Raw genomic sequence first — 19,055 nt, 5'->3', positions numbered from 1 at the left:
CTCGCATTCTCGTGTTTTTGGTACAGATCAAGTTTTTGTCAAACGTCGACGACACGAGAATGCGACATTTGTACATGCTGTCAAATCTCGCAATCTCGCAAACTCGACTTGTCAAACAAGGCCACAAAAACACGAAATCGCGAGAACACGAGAATGCGACATTTCCTTTTCTCGCGTTCTCGCGATCTCGCGTTTTAGACGTTGACGATGCGCATGCTTATTATCACAAGGTCAAGGCGCATGCGCATGCAAGTAGTGCTGTGGTCATGCTTCTTTCATGTTTTTCATTGCCCAAGTAGCAGTTAACAAATTTATGACATAGCTTGAAAATACTAAGCATGTAATTTACATTCACGAAGTGTAGGGTAGAGTATATAAGTCCGCTCCCGGACTTATACTTGCTTCACTTAGGGCTTAAGCATTGCACAGAGGGCTAGGCAGTAGGGACAATATTGTGTTTAGGGACTGTGAAACAGACTAATGCTAGCTTTACATGAAACTACATCACGTAGAAACTCCCAGGCCAGTAATTATCTCTATAGCTGACAGTGTAGCTGCGAATAGTCGCGAATTGATGCGGCTTTAACCAATAGGTTATCACTCACTGACGTTAACCTTTTTCCAGCTTCTGCACACTTTGTTTCCGCTTATATTAGACATCCATGTTCACCATTTCGTTTATTAAATTATATCGAACATGTTCAGGATTTTGAAGTACATAAGAAATTATAACAACAGGAGCGGGCTTACATAGACTACAAAGGATGCTCAAGCATTGTAATAAATTTGTTAAATGCTGCTAGGGCAGTGAAAAGCGTGAATGAAGCATGACCACAACGCAACTAACATGCGCATGCGCCTTGACCTCGGGATAATGCGCATGCGCAACGTAAGCGTCTAAAACGCGAGATCGCGAAATCGCGAGATCGCGAGAACGCGAGAAAAGGAAATGTCGCATTCTCGTGTTCTCGCGATTTCGTGTTTTTGTGGCCTTGTTTGACAAGTCGAGTTTGCGAGATTGCGAGATTTGACAGCATGTACAAATGTCGCATTCTCGTGTTATCGACTTTTGACAGAAACGTGCTCTGTACCAAAAACACGAGAATGCGAGATCGCGAGAACGCGAGATTTTGGCCAAATCTCGCGTTCTCGCGATCTCGCATTCTCGCACTTTTGGCTTTTTAGGCTTGCTTCCAAAGGTCGAGATCGCGAGAATGCGAGATCACGAGAATGTCCCTTACAGTACTCCATAGGTTACAGATGGTTTAATGTTCCCATACCTCCGTGTATTACTCTGGTTGTCATGATAATCAATAACACCGGATGGATGCAGTTGTCGGACGTAGGAATATGTTCCCAGGATCGCAAGGGTACGAATGAATACCTCTGTGTATGAAAGGTAGGTTTTCAGAGTAGCCCAGTTACATGTTTCAGTCTTGAAGACTTCGTGAGCATGAAGCCACACAGATGTTCACGCTATAGTAATGTAGTTGTGGCTATATACGCATGTGTGCCAGACACAGTGTGCGGTTTCGTAATGTACACTTGATATAATGATCCCTCAAGGGAGACCTGGAGGGAAACATCTTTCTGTGGTCAGTGACCGTGGATGTATGTGTCACACAAAGTGATGACAACAGATAGTGTTACGTCCGTATGTAAATTTTAAACATAGTGCTGTAATCAATAAACCAATTGGAACACCTTTTGTTTATAAACTTCGAGTCGAGATAATGCCGCTTGTTGATATTCACGACATTTCTGAAACGAAACTTGAACTACTGTATAGCTGTTCATAAACAGGGAAAGCCCAAAATAAATTGAGAATTACACAGTTACGTCTAGTCGACGATTATCTGAAACAGGTGATGTCACACTGACCTTACTTAAGAAAGCAGTTGGTACTACATGATATGGCGCAGGTAAACAGGGTTTTAGTTGCTTACGTAAAACATATCATCCAGCCATAACATTGGCTCAGGAGACATTACTAAACAGACTTCAAAAGAGTGTACAATGCACAATCTGGACGGATTGTTTTCATAGCATACATACAAAGTACATAGGTAAAATATATTAAGAATGTAACTGCCTCCTACCGAACATATCGTTAATAGTATCAGAAAATGTTTAAGAACCCTAATTTCAGCAATATTTATTACCATAATTAATTTCAAATGATCACTATCATCTGGGCTAAAAGTAAATTCATTCATAAACGTACCTCCAAAATCATGGTAAAAGGCTCAATTTAAAAGGAATGAACTTCAGACTCTACGGAATCGCAAAATGGGCATAATCTTTGATTTATTGGTGTGGAGGTTTGCTCTCATGTCCACTTTCAATATTAAGAGTTAAGATACCACAGCGAAATTTACTTACATTACTTCGCCAATGTCTAGACATAATATGTTACATACGGTTCTGGTCTACAATCTTTTTTAAACAACCTTAATTGCGTAACCACTTTTCCTCATCTAATCTACCTAAACGTTTTTTAATGACTGATATTTTGGAACTGATACCAGGGATCGGCTACAACAAAGTATCATACAACAGCAACTGTCTATTCAATTTAACAAGGTTAAAAGCAAAGGAACCTTGTCGGCTCATGGACCACTTAAATACCTTATTGGTAAGGCTGTCCCCTGACATATGATACAACTTGACTCTCTATCCGCTGTTTAGTGAGAGATGTCCTCCAACACCGCTTGAAGTAATCTGTGTCATTCTCGTCATATACTTGTTTATGAAAATGTGTTAATTAATCGAAGTAAGAAGCACGGTGAAGTGACCTTGTCATTCCGGCTTGGAGGTATGCCTAGTCAGTGCAACATTGTATGAGACTATAACATCTGGTCATAAGTGATGGTAATATTTAGTTTATCAGTTCGCAATTGGGATGGAATACCCCGACAATGTCGAGACACACCTACGTTTCCTCCCAAGTGGAATATCTCCTGTAAACTCCCATGACAACCCTCCAAGCTGTTATTTGTTTTGGGACGCCAGTGTCATGTAGTTCCATTCTCGAAGGTTATTGTTAATTTAGATTGAGTTAATTAATTTTCTGCGAAAATTAAAAGCGTTGTGACTTGATGATAAAATCGTGGACAGATTCACTATTTTCTGTTTTTCAAAGTGCAAACTTTCTGTGTGTCCGTCATAATGATATCCATGTGATAACCTTAAGTATAAACATATCTATTAGTATGTATCTAAATATAGCTGTCCCAAGTGAAAACAAAAAGGTGTAGGGCGTTTTCACTCTGACATCTACAAGGGCAACATGGACTTTCCATTACATGTCTGATACATATGGGCGTTTAGGTTTCGGAACTTGTAATCGAACTCTCTTAACTGTGATTGAGCGAACACATTAATCAGTATCATTATAAGTTCGATGAGCTAAACTCAAATTCAAATCATATTCCACAACAAAGTTCAGAATTTCACAGAACCCAGTGACTTAATCCCTTATAACAACACTGGCAAAGCATCAAGAGGACTATACAGTAACAACAAAATTCTGCTTCCCGTTATTACCACATTCGTCCTTTGTGTATTTACTTTAAGCAGTTAGTATACAAGAAGGTTGAACATCACAGCTATATGCATATGACAAAGAAACATTAACATTTATGTAAAACGAACTCTTTCAGTGCAATTCAATTCGACTGTGCCGACATATACCAGGAACAGTGATGTATATGTCCAAAAGAAAGGTTGAAATACATTGCTGTTTGTGACAAAGGTTAACTTTTATAGTCACCATTGTTTAACTAATATAGCAAGAGAAAAACTGCTGTAAAGTGTGTAAAATTGTAAAATAACTCTCTGACTTGCATTCGTCAAAACATGTAAAACGTGGTTTTATAATTGTGAAAAAGTGTTCAGGAACATCTAAAATTATCGTACCTAAAACATGTTTGCTTGCAAAGTAAAATGCTGTTGCAAACGTCGCCGAATGCCACCGTATCACCGTTCTGAGACTTATTCAGGGCTAAAGAGAAATTTGGATCACCATAGGTAGACCAAGAAGTAGACTTCCATGCATCACAACGATCACTTCATATGGAAGTAGGGTAACGTTTCTTTGGCTTTTTGTGTATATGGGAACACATGTATGAAAGGGGTTTTATAAAGGTCTTTACACATTGGTTATATTCGATCTCAGTGAACACCTAGATGTATATAATATACTCAAAATACATTTATAGATAGTAATGTTTCTATTGTGACGCATCTAAAACGAAAACACGCACGTCCCTCGAAAACGCATAGCCATTTCGCAAGATAATGAGGTAGGCGGGCACGTGGGCGCGTAACGTCATACCCGAGAGTCGCTACATCACACGGAAAATACAGTTGTGCAGAGCCTGTGCGCACACTGAGGTTTGCTTTTAGTTTAGGAAATAAATAAGTCCAGGAAATCCAGCCTGGATTTTGCTCGTATACAAGTAACAGATAATATCAGATACATACAACCGTTTCTGTTTGCAAGTGTTTCTAGGGGCAAGACCATCGACGACGATTCCACCAGTTGACAATATTCAGCAGTGGAACAATCCCGGTCCTGACTACGTTTTGAATAGACTACTGCAGACTGGTTTTTAAGCCATTTGCCTATCACGTGATCATTGAAACCGGATCATATACAGAATTAATATTTCAGCAGTTATGATAACGACCATGTTGGACGAATGTGATGGGGCTGTCTTCCGGTACTAAAGTATACTGAAATAAGGTAAACACTGAAATAGTTACGTTCAAGGTTCATGATTTTATTAAGGCTCTTGAGTAACTTTCAGCTTTATTGCGTCTTCTGATTAAATCTATCCGTTAAGGTTTTAGAATGGTGATAATCTTTTCTTGACTATGAAATACGTGCCGTTACGGAAGTCGATAAGTCGACAGTGCTGTACCACAGAGAAGAAGTACTCTGGTGTGTGTTTTCGGAGTAAGTCGGTAGAGACTCTATATCGGTGCATCAACCATCAGTTTTATTACATTACTAATTTCCATGCAGGTGTAAAGCATTGGTTATATGTCGTGTTACTTAGTCATATAAATCTGCAAATAAATACATAAAATGCAAAGTGATAAAGACCTGTAACTTCCTGAACAGCTGATAACTGATATAACACAAATATAGATGTAATAAATACTGTATCGTTATCTTCAGCAGTCAGCTGGTGAAGAAGAAAATTCTTCATCGTATTCTAGTAGTAAGGTGTAAGATATAACCATTCCCAAAGACAGATTGACCAGCGATGAAATGAAGAAACCAGCACAGAAATAATTAAAGCAAATAATTTATTTGCTTACAAACTGTTTATGACTACCGTGTGTATTGAATACAGTGTGTACACCAACATCATGGAGGCTAAGGACTGCGTGTATATTAACTGGATGGACTGGTAGAATCCTAAGAAAACAAAATTGAGTAGTATAGGGAATAGTGATTCTAAAACACTTTCAAGAAATGCCTCTACAAAGCCTTATTTAGTAAATAAGGCTTTGGTTGGGCCATTAGCTCTTGCTACTATTACCCCTACTACAAAATTACTGTGCCTTGGTAGGAGGTAATAATGTGCCGTACGGTACGATCAATAATTCTTCTCTTACAAATCCCCTACCCGGCCCATCCCTCAAGTAGTATAAGTTAGGTTCGTCGGCTTTCATATCCACTTTATCTATGTTGTAAGTTTTGACTGACCATATAGGATCGGTGGCTCGCTTACGGCTATCGCCCTCGTGTTCCCCCGGCTGGTATAGATACCTCACTAAGGCCCTATCTGGTATTTGTTTCTCCTTCCCACGCAATGGAGCGGCCGACTCTGCAACTATTGATTTTAATTTGATAGCGTCTGCCGGTTTCTTACCGGTGAGACGGGTGACTTCATGGTTGATTGCCGACACCACCTTGGGTAACCTCGTGACCCATTCAGTCGATCGTTTTCCAGGGGTGACCATCTCCCTAGCATACTGATGGCCGAACAAGCGCTCAGCCAAAGTCCTATTAAATCTCTCAACTATGGCTTGGCTGCGATGGGCTCCGGCCGTGCCACGCCTGACCTTTGTATCGTGTTTGGCTAGCAGTTGTGACACGGCACCCATGAACTCCCGTCCGGGGTCAACAGCTCTGTTGGCCACGTCAGTGGGCTGCGTTTGTATATGCGTTCAAATCCTCTGGCTACCTGGGCCGAATCTTTCGTGGTCAAGGGTTCGGCTTCCTTGTAACGACTGGCTACATCCACTACGGTTAAGGCATACTTGTACCTCTTGTCGTGGGGTAGGAACAGTAGGTCTGCCTGGTGAATGCTATTAGGTATGTTAATACCGAACCTCCTTCTAGGCACGTAGCGTGGTGCCGGCAAATAGATCTGCCACAGGGCTTGTTTTTCAAGCCACGCTTTGGCTTCCTCCGGGGGTACTCGCGCTAGTTTAGCTAGCTTATCTACTGCGCTAGCTCCTTTCCAGTACCCACGCGGGCTGTAGTAAATAGCCTCAAATTTTTTCATGTCCATACGCGTATGTGTTTATTCCATCAATAGCTATCCAACGTTTCGTGTCCATAGGCGATAGGGACGTCTTGTTTATAGTCAGTCCGTATATCTTATGCCCATCACTTCTAAGTGTGTTCATTTTATGTCTAAAGGTACGGGTCTTGAACAGGGCTTCCTTGAATCTGGCGTGTTTGATGTGTTGTTTCACCACATACTTCTTAACCCCCTTCGCCTTCCGGATCTCACTATTGTCGGCTTTCAGTATGGAGTACATCTTAGGTCTCAAACCTATGTACTCGGCTATGGGCGTGCCAGCACACTCGTCCTTCATCTTACCTAGGACCTTTTTATTTACCGTACTGTGTATAGCATGGGTCTTAGGGTAGTCGCTGGTGTCGTATAAATCGAGGTGTTTTTTCATGTCCTCGTACACGTCCTCGGTTCGAATCTCCATCAGCAGGGAATCCGTGTCAGTGTACAGCACTTCACACCTGTCGCCGTACTGTTTCTTGAGCTCGTTGTAGTAAAAGTCGTACATCAGGTGTTTGGATAAATCGAGGATGCTCATCCCCACGTAAACAGGCCGGTTAAATTTTATGTGACTTTTCTTCATGTGTAGGGCAACCAGGTTGTCTGTGAATATCTTACTACGGTTGAATGCCGGACTGGCTATCAATCTCCTGAGCTTGTCTTCCTCACTCGACCGAACCAGCTTCACGGTCACGCGTTTCCTCAGGTTCTCCATAGTCTTACCAAACACCGAGTTGTTCATGAGCTTGTAGAGATTTTTCTCAAAATCACTGGTGGCTTTTTTTCGTAGGTCTGTGTTCATTCTGATGTAGGGCTCCATCCATGGACTCTGGTCGAACATGAGCACCCTGTGTATTTTGGTCAGCCTCATACCCAACGACAGGTACAGCTGTAGGTTGCGATAGTGAACGATGTACTTGGTCTTATTCATTAAGTTAGGCACGAGTTTTTCAACGTCTGTCACACGCCCACCTGACAAGTTATGTTGGTACTCAGACATCCAGTCTGGGTTAACCCTCATACGTTCGGGGGCCAGGGGGTAGCTGTTGTGCGATGTGTGTAATTCCTTGGGATACTCTAGGTCAACCTCGAGGATATAACCTTTGTTCGAATCTGGTGCAACCCCCATAACATCAACGTGGGGTACCCATTCGAATCCCCCTGTAGGTAGATACTGACTCATGGCCCAGCCGTACAGGTTGTTTGCGTCGAGGTAGAGAATGTGATTGGTTGGTTTGTTAGGATCGTAACCTTTCACGTATTGATTATTTGCTTTCGCGTATCGTTTGGATGCCATGGAAATCCCACCTCGCAAGCCTTTCTCAATGAATAGGTGCATGTCGTAATCTGTGAGCAATTCCAAATTAACTCCGGTCTTTTTAAGCAAGGCGTCCCACGACAGACCTGGGCTGGTGTAATACCATGCGGGGTCGAGTTTATACTGCTTGAAACAGGTCCGCCTGAACCTCTCAAACACGTCGGCTAACAGCAGTACATCTGTCCTCAAGTACAGGTCGTGATAATCACCCAGGTTCTTACAACCCAGTTTATTCCATACGTTAGTCGCGTGCGAGTAATCATCTCGTGAGACGGACGCCTCATTCAGCTTGCTATAAAAGCAGTCAATAGGGGGTAGTCTGGTCTCGGTGAACTTGGCCCAACTATCCATGTACTCATAGGGGTACACACCCTTCCTCATAAGCAGGGGTCTAGTCTCGGCGTCTGTGTATCGATCGGTGATAGGGAAGATATTGTTGGCCTTGACCAGACTGTCGAGTGACGACAGGAGGAACTGAAACGAGTCAATGAACCTAAGTCCGTTTAAGCTGAAGGAGATGTATCTTTCCATGTTGTTGGGGATGCACGTTATATTACCATCGATTTTCGCGATGGCCTGCATGATCAAGTGTGAGTCGTACCCTCTCAAGTTGTGAAAGACAACGGGGATGTTTATTGTCTTAGGGTTGATTTTAAGCTTGAGGTTGCACGCGTTGTGAGCGGCACCTCTATACTTACCAGTTATGTGACAGTGATCTCTCACCGAATCACCGTTAAGTGGTGAGTCGCACACGTGACAGTTAGTGCTACTAGCGTGAGCTAGCCTGTCGGCTCGGGTCATACGCATGGGAGCGATTCTATACAATGCATTCCTAATAATTTTTTCTTCCTCCTGCAAACACTTTAGAAACCTTTCAGCCGCGTCAGGGCCTCTATACACTACCGGAGCTTTAGTTTCCCCGTCACAACGGACGACAATGTATCCAAAACTGCAGGCCTTATGTTCCTGGGTTTTGTGGGTGAAGCTACCCCACTAGGGGGTGTGGGGGATTCCCCAACCACTAAGGCTTCGAAGTCGGCGTATATAATATAAGGCACAGACATTTGGTTCTTGTGGTTATTGAATTTTAGGATATTGTCACCTTCCTTAGGCATGTCGACTCGTATAGCCGTCTGCCCCACACCTTGGCAATCCTCCCGGTGGGATTCTAATAAATCAGCTCGTGTGAAGCCGTGTAGGCATCGCTCACAGAAGTGTTTTTTCCCTCTGTATGCCGACTGGTCACACAACAGCCTGCTAAAGTGTTTTATCCATGTGTAGTGATACTTGTCACCTTTCTGGATCATGAATATATTGATAACTTGGCGATCCTTCACCGGGCTGACCCTGTGTACTATTGTTGTGTTACCTTCGTGCCCAAAGACATTTATAGCCAGATTATTCTGTTTTTCTACTTTAGTGATCTGAGATATGGGGGTGGGTTCATCTATACCATCCCAGTTGAGCCCATCGTCCTGTGGATAATTAGAAGCCCTGTTCGGATTAGTGTCAGCTGGAAATAAAGCTGACCTGATAGCTAACCTCAGGCAATCGTTTCCTCTATTCTTAACGTTTACTATGGCTTGTTTGTTCTTATAGTAGGGGGGTAAGGCTAGGTATGACCCGCCTCTGAACGGCACGTAGTTAGCTATGTCTAGATAGACGTTATCGATTTTATCTACAGCCCACCCGGACCCCAAGTGTGTGTAGCGTTCTAGGTATTCTCGTATCTGCTGAAAACTTGTATCGATTGATGCGTCAATGGTCTCTGCATGTGTGACGACCTCTTGTTGACCTCGGAAGTAAGGCTGAACATACTCAGTGGTACTCCCAACCTGCTTATCGAGCGACATTTTCACTGTGATCTGAAACTTGATACTTCCTAGATTATTTAGTTCCTGGTTGACCTTATCAGCTATCAGAGGCTTGATATCTGTAATGTCTATGTTTCTATCAACGTGCATGCGCCAACCTCTCAAATAGTTGCCTACAGCGCGCTCAGTGCGCACGAACTGTAGGTCAATAGCTCTATTCTGCCGTAATAATTCTAAAAGCTGTGGTTTTCTCATACGGGAATACCCGCCTAAACCCAAATCGTGTGCCTCGGCTTTCAGTTGTTTTACAGTGGGGCGTGCTACGGGGGCATGTGATAACAATGCGGTTAACCCGGCTCTCCCCAGGTTTGAATAACCCGTGTGTCCAAGCTGTTTTGCTTGAGCTTTTAATTGTTTTACCGTAGGAGGGGCTTCTAAACCTAGTAATCTCAACAATGCTGACTTCCGCATTCTAGAATACCCGATAACACCTCTCTGTTTTGCGACCCTCTTGAGCTCGCTTACAGTAGACATCGTGTTTACACCTAAGAGAACTAATGTCTAATTGGTTCACAGTAAGGGGAGGTAACTCTTAAGTGGCTATCTTGAGCAGTCGCCTACGTTCTTTTATGTAGCCTTTTTTATTCTCGTAGATGAGTTGATGTCTGACTACGTTCGCTCCGTGAGCTTTACATAGACAGTAGTGTCCTTTAACCCCGATACCACACACAGAACACGTGTAGTTAGGACTTCCCATATGGAAACAACAGAACCCCTGATTCCTGCATTTCCTACCACAGGCCTCGGTCTTCCCCATAAGTATGTATTCGCATCGGTATGGAGCGGGTCTCATGTTTACTTATATAGGTGTTTTAGTTTAATTGCTTCGCAACCAACACAGTAGCTGCTATACCCAACACTATGAAGCCCAGTTCACGATTCATTTGTCCCTTGGATGGTGTGTAGTACTGAGCGAGTGTGGGTTTATTGAGCGGTTCCAATTGTTTACCAGTTAGTAGATAGTATTCTTTCATTGCTTCATCAACATCGTTGAATGTTTGAACGGCATGGTTTTCACGCGTGAGTTGTTCGTTAATAAAATCGATCCTCTGGAGGCGTTTTTTAGCGTACTCGGCCTGTGCTCTTTGTAATTTCTCAGTAGCGAGATCGTGTCGCTTCCTTTCTTCCTGTATTTCAGCCGCGTGATCATCTCGTAGTTTCGAGAAGAGGTAATTACTCCCGGAAAATGCCAGGGCATTCACTAACGCCCCACCAACCATCATAGCTATCGTGGCCATCCCTATATTTATTTCATTATATTATCAGGTATTATTCCTTGTTTTACTAGGATGTCTTTTGTGGCCATCGCCATACCAAGGTTCATTATGAGCATACCCATATCCTGCAGGTTGAAATCTAGCTTGATAGTTGGTTGTTTAAGCACCATTTTAGTCAACCGAGCGTACCCTACGGCTAGACTAGCGACCACTGTGGCGTGGTATGCGTCGTTGACGAACGTTTTCCCCTCAGACATTATGTATATATAAAAATATTTTAAATTATAACATGATATGCGGGTCAATAGTGGGGCCTGCCGGCGGCGTGGGGGGTGGTGGCTCACTGTGGGAGGGTACCCCCACGTATAACCATGTTATAACCACGGCAGCAGTTACACCTACAGCCAACAACAGTCGGGTTGGGTTGGTCACTTTATGTTGGTTACACCACCGTTTTTTACCGGCAGCTACTCTCTTAGGATTCTTCTGTCTGGTTACTGTTGAAGTGGTCTCCACCGTCACCTCGGGACTCACTGTTTGGGGTGTGGGGGGTACCACCACTGGGGTCTCCTCCACTGGGGTTTCCTGTGCAGCATCCATCTATACTATTATTATTATTCTTTCTCTCAAATTGACAATGTTTTGCCGTGATAATAGCCGCCGTCACTGGAGCCAACAACATACCATATTTGTGGTACAGCCCGCAGCTGATAGAGCTCACGGCGTGTTCGATAAAAGGGTCTTTCTCGAGGTCCTCCCACAGGTAAAGTCGGCGCTCTGGTGGAATGGGAAGGAAGTGTGATACAATACCGGTGTATATCTGGGTCATAGCCGATCCTATTGTCTTTGTCATTTCTGCTCCGAGCCGGGACTCGTATCTAGCGTACAGCTTATCGATTTCTTCGGCTGACATTTTGTGAATTTTATCCGGAGTGTAGTCTCCAAAGTAATGTTTGGCTTTGCCGCCAACAGCCAACGCCACCAGTTTCTCTCGCTTGGGGGAATCCCCAGTGGGTGTACCCCCCAACTGTTCGAGCAATTCCTCACACTCCATCTTATAATATAACAAGTAAGATTTAGTTTTAACTATATAATACCCGATACAAACAAAACACAGAGAAATGAAGGTTAAGTTGCACACGACAAATACTTCAAATATCATAGCTATGCTTAGCATTTGCTTTGCTTAGCTTTGCTTAGCTTTGCTTAGCTTTGCTTAGCAAACTATATATGCTACTGGTTGGTCGGTCTTTAGAACGAGCTTAGCGTGTTTAGTTTCAGCGAGCTGTTTCTTCACCCGTTCCCGTTCTAATTTACTCATCACATCGTTCTCTCTCAAACACTCCTCGAACGAATCCCTGTCCTTGCAGTGAAATAAGGCCACCCATCGCGTCTGCTCCCTGAGGTCTTTCAACACCGAGTTGAACTTCTGCGTTAGCACCCAGACGCTGTGATTTGCATGACGGCCGGAGAAGGCCAGGTACGATAGCATGTCTCTCTTTTTTGTTATCTCGCGATTAGCGCTGCAGTCGTCCAGTATAAACAGCGTCGGTTCCCCTTTAAATTTCTCGTGAAGAGCTTTCAACCAGTCCTGCAGGCGTGTTCCAGGGTCGATTTTGTGTACGTCCGGGTCCGTCATCACCCAAGGTCGCGCGTACGTTTTATTCATGCTCAGAGTAGGGCACATGATAACGATGTTATCGAACACATCCTTGTAGTAACCCTCCAACATATCCAACACGAAAACGGTCTTCCCACAGCCAGTCTGCCCGCATATGATAGCGCAGTGTGGGTCAGTGGGTAACCCCAGGGGGTCTCCCCCACTAGTAGATGGCTTGCACGAATCTCCCATTGTCTGTATTAAGTTGCGCGTCCATAATTACGTACAGATATAATTTCAACTTACCAGCGGTTTGAGCCTTCTTAGTAATCTGGATGGTTATCCCTTCGCTGCCGTTATCTATACGGCGCCCGCTACCGTGCAGTTTATCATCATCCGTGGATCGCATGTCCAACCATAGGGCGTACTTGGTGGTCAGGTATTCACCGATCTGCACGGAGCCGAGGTCCAGGTCCTTTGTTATGTAGTCCCCCACTGGTAGCTTTTTTATCTCATCCCACTGCTGGTGTGGCCTCATACCATGACTGAACAGCTGGTTGGGCACGCCCTTGATGGTCACTTCCACCTTTTCAATCTCGGGGTTGAAAAACTTCTCGCTGTCCCTCCGGAATGGCTCATAATCCTCCACGGGGACGACCAGGATACCTTTCATCGATCGCGCCGGCACGTTCAGGTTGATATTCCACACAGTGTCGCTCTTATCTCGCATGACTGATCTATGCCTCAGTACGCGATCGTACAGGATAGCCATCTTCCCAGAATACTGGTTTCGAACCTGCCTGGCCAGCTCCGGGCTAGTGACCATGTCGAACTCCAGAGAGATGTTGTCTATGGCATAACTGGCCTCGTCACCGTTCGGCGTACGCACTACTTTGCTATAGTCGTTAAACGTGAGCTCGTATTCGAGCCTATCACCCAGCGCGGCCTGGTAAAACGGCGCGTGTCCCGTGAGCAACTCGAAGTCGAGCGGCACGCAGAATCGATTCCCGTATGCTAGAGCGATGGCCTTTTCACCGTCCGATAGCTTGTCTTGCTGGTCTGTCGTGAAGACGTATCCTATGCGCGCCCGGGTTGATTTGCTGATGCCCTGGTACACATCATTGACTCGTTCTCCCTCGCTTTTCCAGAGATCCTTGTAGCAGTGAAACACGTCGCTGTCGTCGATGCTCAGCACCTCGTTACCGCTGATCTTGACGGTCGTTTTCTTGATGATAGCTCGACCCACGTTCCGCACTAGCTCGCGTTTGTCGTTGTCGGAGGTCAACGTGATATTGAACGCCAGTCGAACAGTGCCTGGTACAATGAGGTCATTCTCACCAAGGTTTGGAAATCTAACCAGCAGAGTTTGATTCTGGTCTATCTTGCTGGGATTGTTGGTGATGGTCACCGACTGGCGCACGGCTCTGGCACCTAATGGCTCTCTCAATCTTCTGAAAGGATCTAATTTTCTGCCGTACATTGTTATATAAAAGAAATATATTTTTAATACTAATGGATGAAGACATAGATATGACGGAGATACCGGGCGCTAGTGCCCAGGCATTCGATGATGAGCAGGAGACCTCATTTACTAGTTCACCATTGAACCAAGAACTCTTGGAAACAACGGTAAATGATTATTACGAAAGTTTAAGAAGAGATAAAAACTACGTTGAACCACAGGGTCGATACCATAAGAATTTTTTTATTGATACAAAGGGTGTTCTACGCCTTAAGTCTGACCCAGGGGTTGACCTCTTTAACAAGAGCAATAAAAAACCACTGGCCTTGTCAACTCTAGCCAGCCGCCATGGTGTCGAATTTATCCGTAAAAATCTAAACATGAATGATTACGGTGGTGCAATACCTAAGGTCGTTAAAGAAGATCTGCAAGCTACCAGATCCCACCTCACCACTAGAGATGAAATGACACCGCAGCGTGCTACAGAAGCCTCGGACAGCATAGAAAAACTGTTGAGCACCTACTGGGACAAACCGTTACCGGGGTTTGACTTTCCGGTAAGGGAACTGCGCGGCTTAGACGAAGCCGTGAAACGCGTGCGTGGAGAACTCGTGAACAACATGGGGAAACTGAACGAAATCGACGAGCACATCGCTAGGGAAAAAAACCAAACTCAACGAAACTGAAAACGATGATATGAAGCGCCGTATCAATGAACGACTACGCGATTTAGAAGACGAGAGACGTACACGATTGGAATCCGCTTCCTCGAATCGTGAACAGCTTCGATCCCAGATCAGTCGTATTCGGGAAACAATCGATAGAATACTGAATGAGGATACAACTTTAGCCAACAGGATTCGGATATTGTTCCGGGAGCAAGGGATCACCATCGCCAGTATTCTGACTGCATTGGGTTTCATCATATCAACCCTGGTGGTGTCACTGGTGGGAGGAACCCCTGTTGGGCCTGCCGGCGGCGGGGGAACTCCAAGTGGCGGTGGGGGTGTTAAAGACTGGATAAAAAAACTCGGGGAAGGCCTAGCTAAACTGGCTGGTAAAGCCGCCGAAGCCCTTCCCGGCATCCTGGGTAGCATCGTCTCGTGGTTGTTGGGCGCTCTGTCTAAAACTGCCATGTGGCTCAGTCAAAACCTGTGGGCAGCCATCGTCGCCGTGGCGGGTCTGGTGTACGTAGCGGCTAAGAAATCTTTAACCAAATAAGTCCCAAAGTTACCCCACCAACCACCAGGGCCGTTTTATTAACAATAGGGGGTGTTAATATCGGGGTTGATACCCAACTTTTGGTCCGCCGTGGCTATGACTATTTTATTGTTATAACCCACCACTTTTTTTACTCTCAGTTGCATATCACTCGGAGCCATGTACAACCCCACGCCGAACACGTAGTTGACTTTCGATCTGGCGTATTCTAACACGTTTTGGTAGCGTTCGATGGCCCGCGGGAGATCAACTGGAGAATTGATAGCATCCTCAACGTTGGAAACGAACTGTGTCTGAGCGTCGTAAGCAGCTCCCGAACCGATGATGTTGGAACGCGTCATCGACTGCGCACCCAACAGCGCCCACACGTACGTTCGAATCGAGTCGTTCAACCTGACTACCCCGGCACGAGTGAATCCTTTCGACGTGTCCAGCATGAACATTTTCCACCCGTCTGAGGTTGACTGCTCCACTTTCTGGACTATGAAAGCAACCCCACCTTTAAAGTTCATACGATCATCCCTCCATTCATTACTCGACAAAGCAAAGTCCTGGCGTAGTAAATCATGTCGTTTCAGTAAATCACTGACTTCTTTCACTGGTTTTGGCCCATCATAAGGAATACCCAACCCGTGGTTCGGCCCCGGCAAACGCCAATCCGTCTTCGGGTCTATTTCGAATTCATTGCAAATACGTTCGTAGGCCCGTCTATCGTACGGGTTGTTTGTTGCGCCCCACGCTTTGTCCTGTGGGAGGGGGGCGCTGATCTCTTTAAGGATACGTCTGACCTGGTAGTACACGTGGAACTTGAACACAGACTGACTCAGCGGCCCACGCCGAGTGTCGGTCAATGTCACACCACACCCCGTTGTAGCGCACCACACGGCAAAGTTGAATTGGTTCTGCCAGAACTGCATAGGGTTGTTGAACCAAGCGTGGACTGCCTCAATGTTAGTCACCGAAAGCTTATACTTATCGAACACATCTAAAAGCTGGGTATTGAAATACAACCCAGGAGCAACCACGATCTTCATGGGGGAGAAATCTACATCCAGTTTAGGGTAAAACACACCAGGGGAATACATTTTAAAACTATTATATAATGAGTATATATACTCTAACATGTACATAACACTTCCAGGAATAACGAGCGGTGAGGCCGTTCAGCTGACGCACGCGATCGATAACACGTCAGGTCAACTCGAAGTCGCACTCTGCGATATCACCTACCTACCACAATGGACTAACATCAATATCAGCAACAATAAGCTGTTCGTCAGTGGGGCTCGCAGCCAGATAACTGACGGCTACTACAACGTGTGCTCGCTAAACGACGAGGTCTTCAAACCCCTGGGAGCCGAACTCAAGATGAACGACTCAAACGGTACAGTGGTGTTAATCAACAATGGAAGAAACCCTTTGAGGCTCGGCCGACCATTAGCAAGGATGCTCGGTATGTCTCCTGACGAGATAAAACCAACAACAACCGTCACAGGCACGAAGTTACCCGACCTAGTACCGTACCGAGAGCTGTACATTCATCTCGATCAGGTGAGCACAACGTACAACATTCAAGGAGGTCACCCTTCCACTATACTGAGAGCAGTGCCGGTGAAAACTGAGAAATTCAACGACGGTAGAACCGAGTCGTTTTCACCACGGCAGTATAAGAGATTAACCCAGGGCAACATACCTGAGCTGACAATATCGGTGTTAGATATAAATCATAATCCTGTAAATATAGGATACCTCAGCTTAACGCTTCACGTAACATGACCAGCGCACAAGGGCCCGGAGTGAAAAAATGCGTCAATATCGGGATCTCCGACCTTGGAGACACGCGCGGTTTCGACGCTCCCGGAGTAGATGGTAAATCGTATGCCTTGCAACTGAAAAACAACATTTACAAACGCGTTGAAATCCCCTCCGGTGGAGCCCTAAGTGATATGATAGATACCACAAGAGCAATAGTCAACACTAAGTACACCCTTGTCAACACCGGTGATAATAATTGGGTAATATACCCATCGTTCGGTGGTAAACTGTTCGACTTAGACGATGTTGAGAGCACTACCGTCGTCAAAAACAAACCATATATGCTCGTCTTCACCGAAGATGACAAGTGGGTGTTGTTACCCGATAACAAATGGTTTCTCAATATTAAACTCGTCTCCCCTTACGTGTTCACGGATAACAAAGACAACCACCTAAACAAAGTCGTGAACAATGGAACCCTGCTCGTGGCTTACGTCCCAACTCAGAGACGTAGTATAGTCGTCAGCCCAGTCAACACTATAGCAGCCCACATGCTATCGAGTAAACCGGCCATGCAAAACGTGAAATTGCAGTTGGTGTCTGAATTCGAAGGCGTGGTCAAGATACTAGAGGATCTACCGGCAAACTCAACATTGTTCATCAAAGTCTACCTAGGGGAACCATCGGGGAATGATGTCGAGATCGTGAAGGGGATCAAACTCGGGTGGGTGAAACGACACCAGTTTCAAGTTTGCAACGTTTACGTGCGGGTGGGTGTCGGCTCCAACACCAGTCTACAGGGGGTCAACGTGATCGTGGAAAACAAGATATCACTAATCAATATCTTCCTGCCTGACAACATACACTTCATGGGTATGAAGTTAACCCCTGAATTATTATCAGAAAACCAGTTGGAAATTATATCGTAATAATATAATAATGACCAGTCATCATCCCAACACTACGCTTAACGACCTGGGGGATACGGAGGGATTCGATCAGCCTGGTGAGGAAGATGAATTATACATCCTGCACTTCAAAGACAACGTGTACAGACGGGTGTCGTTATCAGATTTAAAAGAGCCTGAATGGCTGATCAACTTAACAATCACCTCACCTTATATCACATTAAAAGAAGAAAAGTGGGGGTACATCTCTAAGATTAGGAATAACGGTATCTGGCCCGGGGATTTCATTACGGAAAATAAAGCAACAGTCTCGATAGATTCTGGAGAAAAAAGTGGGTTAAGTTCTGACACAGAAAGTAAATTAACATTTAGCAGTAAGTTTTTTTTACCCAAGGAGCATCTTGATCAAATAAACTACCTCTACACAATCATCATAGAAGTCGTCTTTACGTATTTTAACCAGGAAAACTCCTCGAAAGGACGCCAAATTTTACCCGGGTTGACAATACACTGGTATAACGAACACGTAGGTCAATATTGCCGTATTGTTATACAACGGAATGACCCGGGGGGTCCTATAAACCGCTTCATAAGCCTCCCTGGGGTTTTTATTACAACAGAAAAGTCTATTGGCTTCACACCTATTATCATTAATTATGATCTATCCCTTGTAGGCTTCAAATTCATTCGTGAAATATTAACTGAAACCCAATTAAAATATTTTTCAAAATATATATTATAGATGGGTCTGTACCCAGTCGTAGAGGAAGTAGCGAAGACGCTGGAAACCGTAGATGGGTTCCGCTTGAGGCAGTTATGTGATGTGAAACGTCAACTAGAACAAGACCGTGACACGCGGAAAGCACTATGTAAAAAATATAATAGAGCTTTCAATATCGTGGACGGGGCTGACACTACCCTTATGGCAACCAGCATGGGACTAGGGGCGGCAGGCGTTGGGTTGTTAACCACCATCGTGGCTGCACCTATAGTGCTAGGTATTGAAATAACGGCTGGGGTGACAGGGTTGGTAGGGTTGGCGCTTAAGTTAGTATCACGCAGACTTAATCGTAAGGCATTGAAACACGACGAGATCAGGGTTCTGGCCGAAGCAAAGCTGAACACAGTGAGTGAGCGAATTTCCACGGCACTCTCTGACAG

At 44.8% G+C, this 19,055-nt stretch overlaps 1 protein-coding gene across 10 annotated transcripts in view; it reads left to right on the top strand.

The window, feature by feature from the left end:
- The first annotated feature begins 1,072 nt into the window (after positions 1-1,072).
- LOC137290929 (uncharacterized) overlaps positions 1,073-19,055 on the top strand; it is a 33,012-nt gene continuing 15,029 nt past the window's right edge. Inside the window, exons 1-2 of one of the 10 annotated variants that reach the window (XM_067822186.1) lie at positions 1,144-1,399; positions 4,676-4,747. Coding sequence is in view for 1 of the 10 variants with exons in the window: in XM_067822217.1 (XP_067678318.1) it covers positions 1,393-1,399 (7 nt within the window). In the remaining 9 variants the exon portion in view is untranslated. Of the gene's footprint in view, positions 1,400-4,504; positions 4,748-19,055 lie in introns of all 10 variants that reach the window. The other 9 variants (XM_067822194.1, XM_067822169.1, XM_067822160.1 and 6 more) reach the window with 9 other exon arrangements.

Source organism: Haliotis asinina, chromosome 1, assembly GCF_037392515.1.
Source record: "Haliotis asinina isolate JCU_RB_2024 chromosome 1, JCU_Hal_asi_v2, whole genome shotgun sequence".
NCBI lineage: Eukaryota > Metazoa > Mollusca > Gastropoda > Lepetellida > Haliotidae > Haliotis > Haliotis asinina.
The sequence above is the reverse complement of the archived record's forward strand: the minus strand, read 5'-3'. Positions and strand labels throughout refer to the sequence as shown.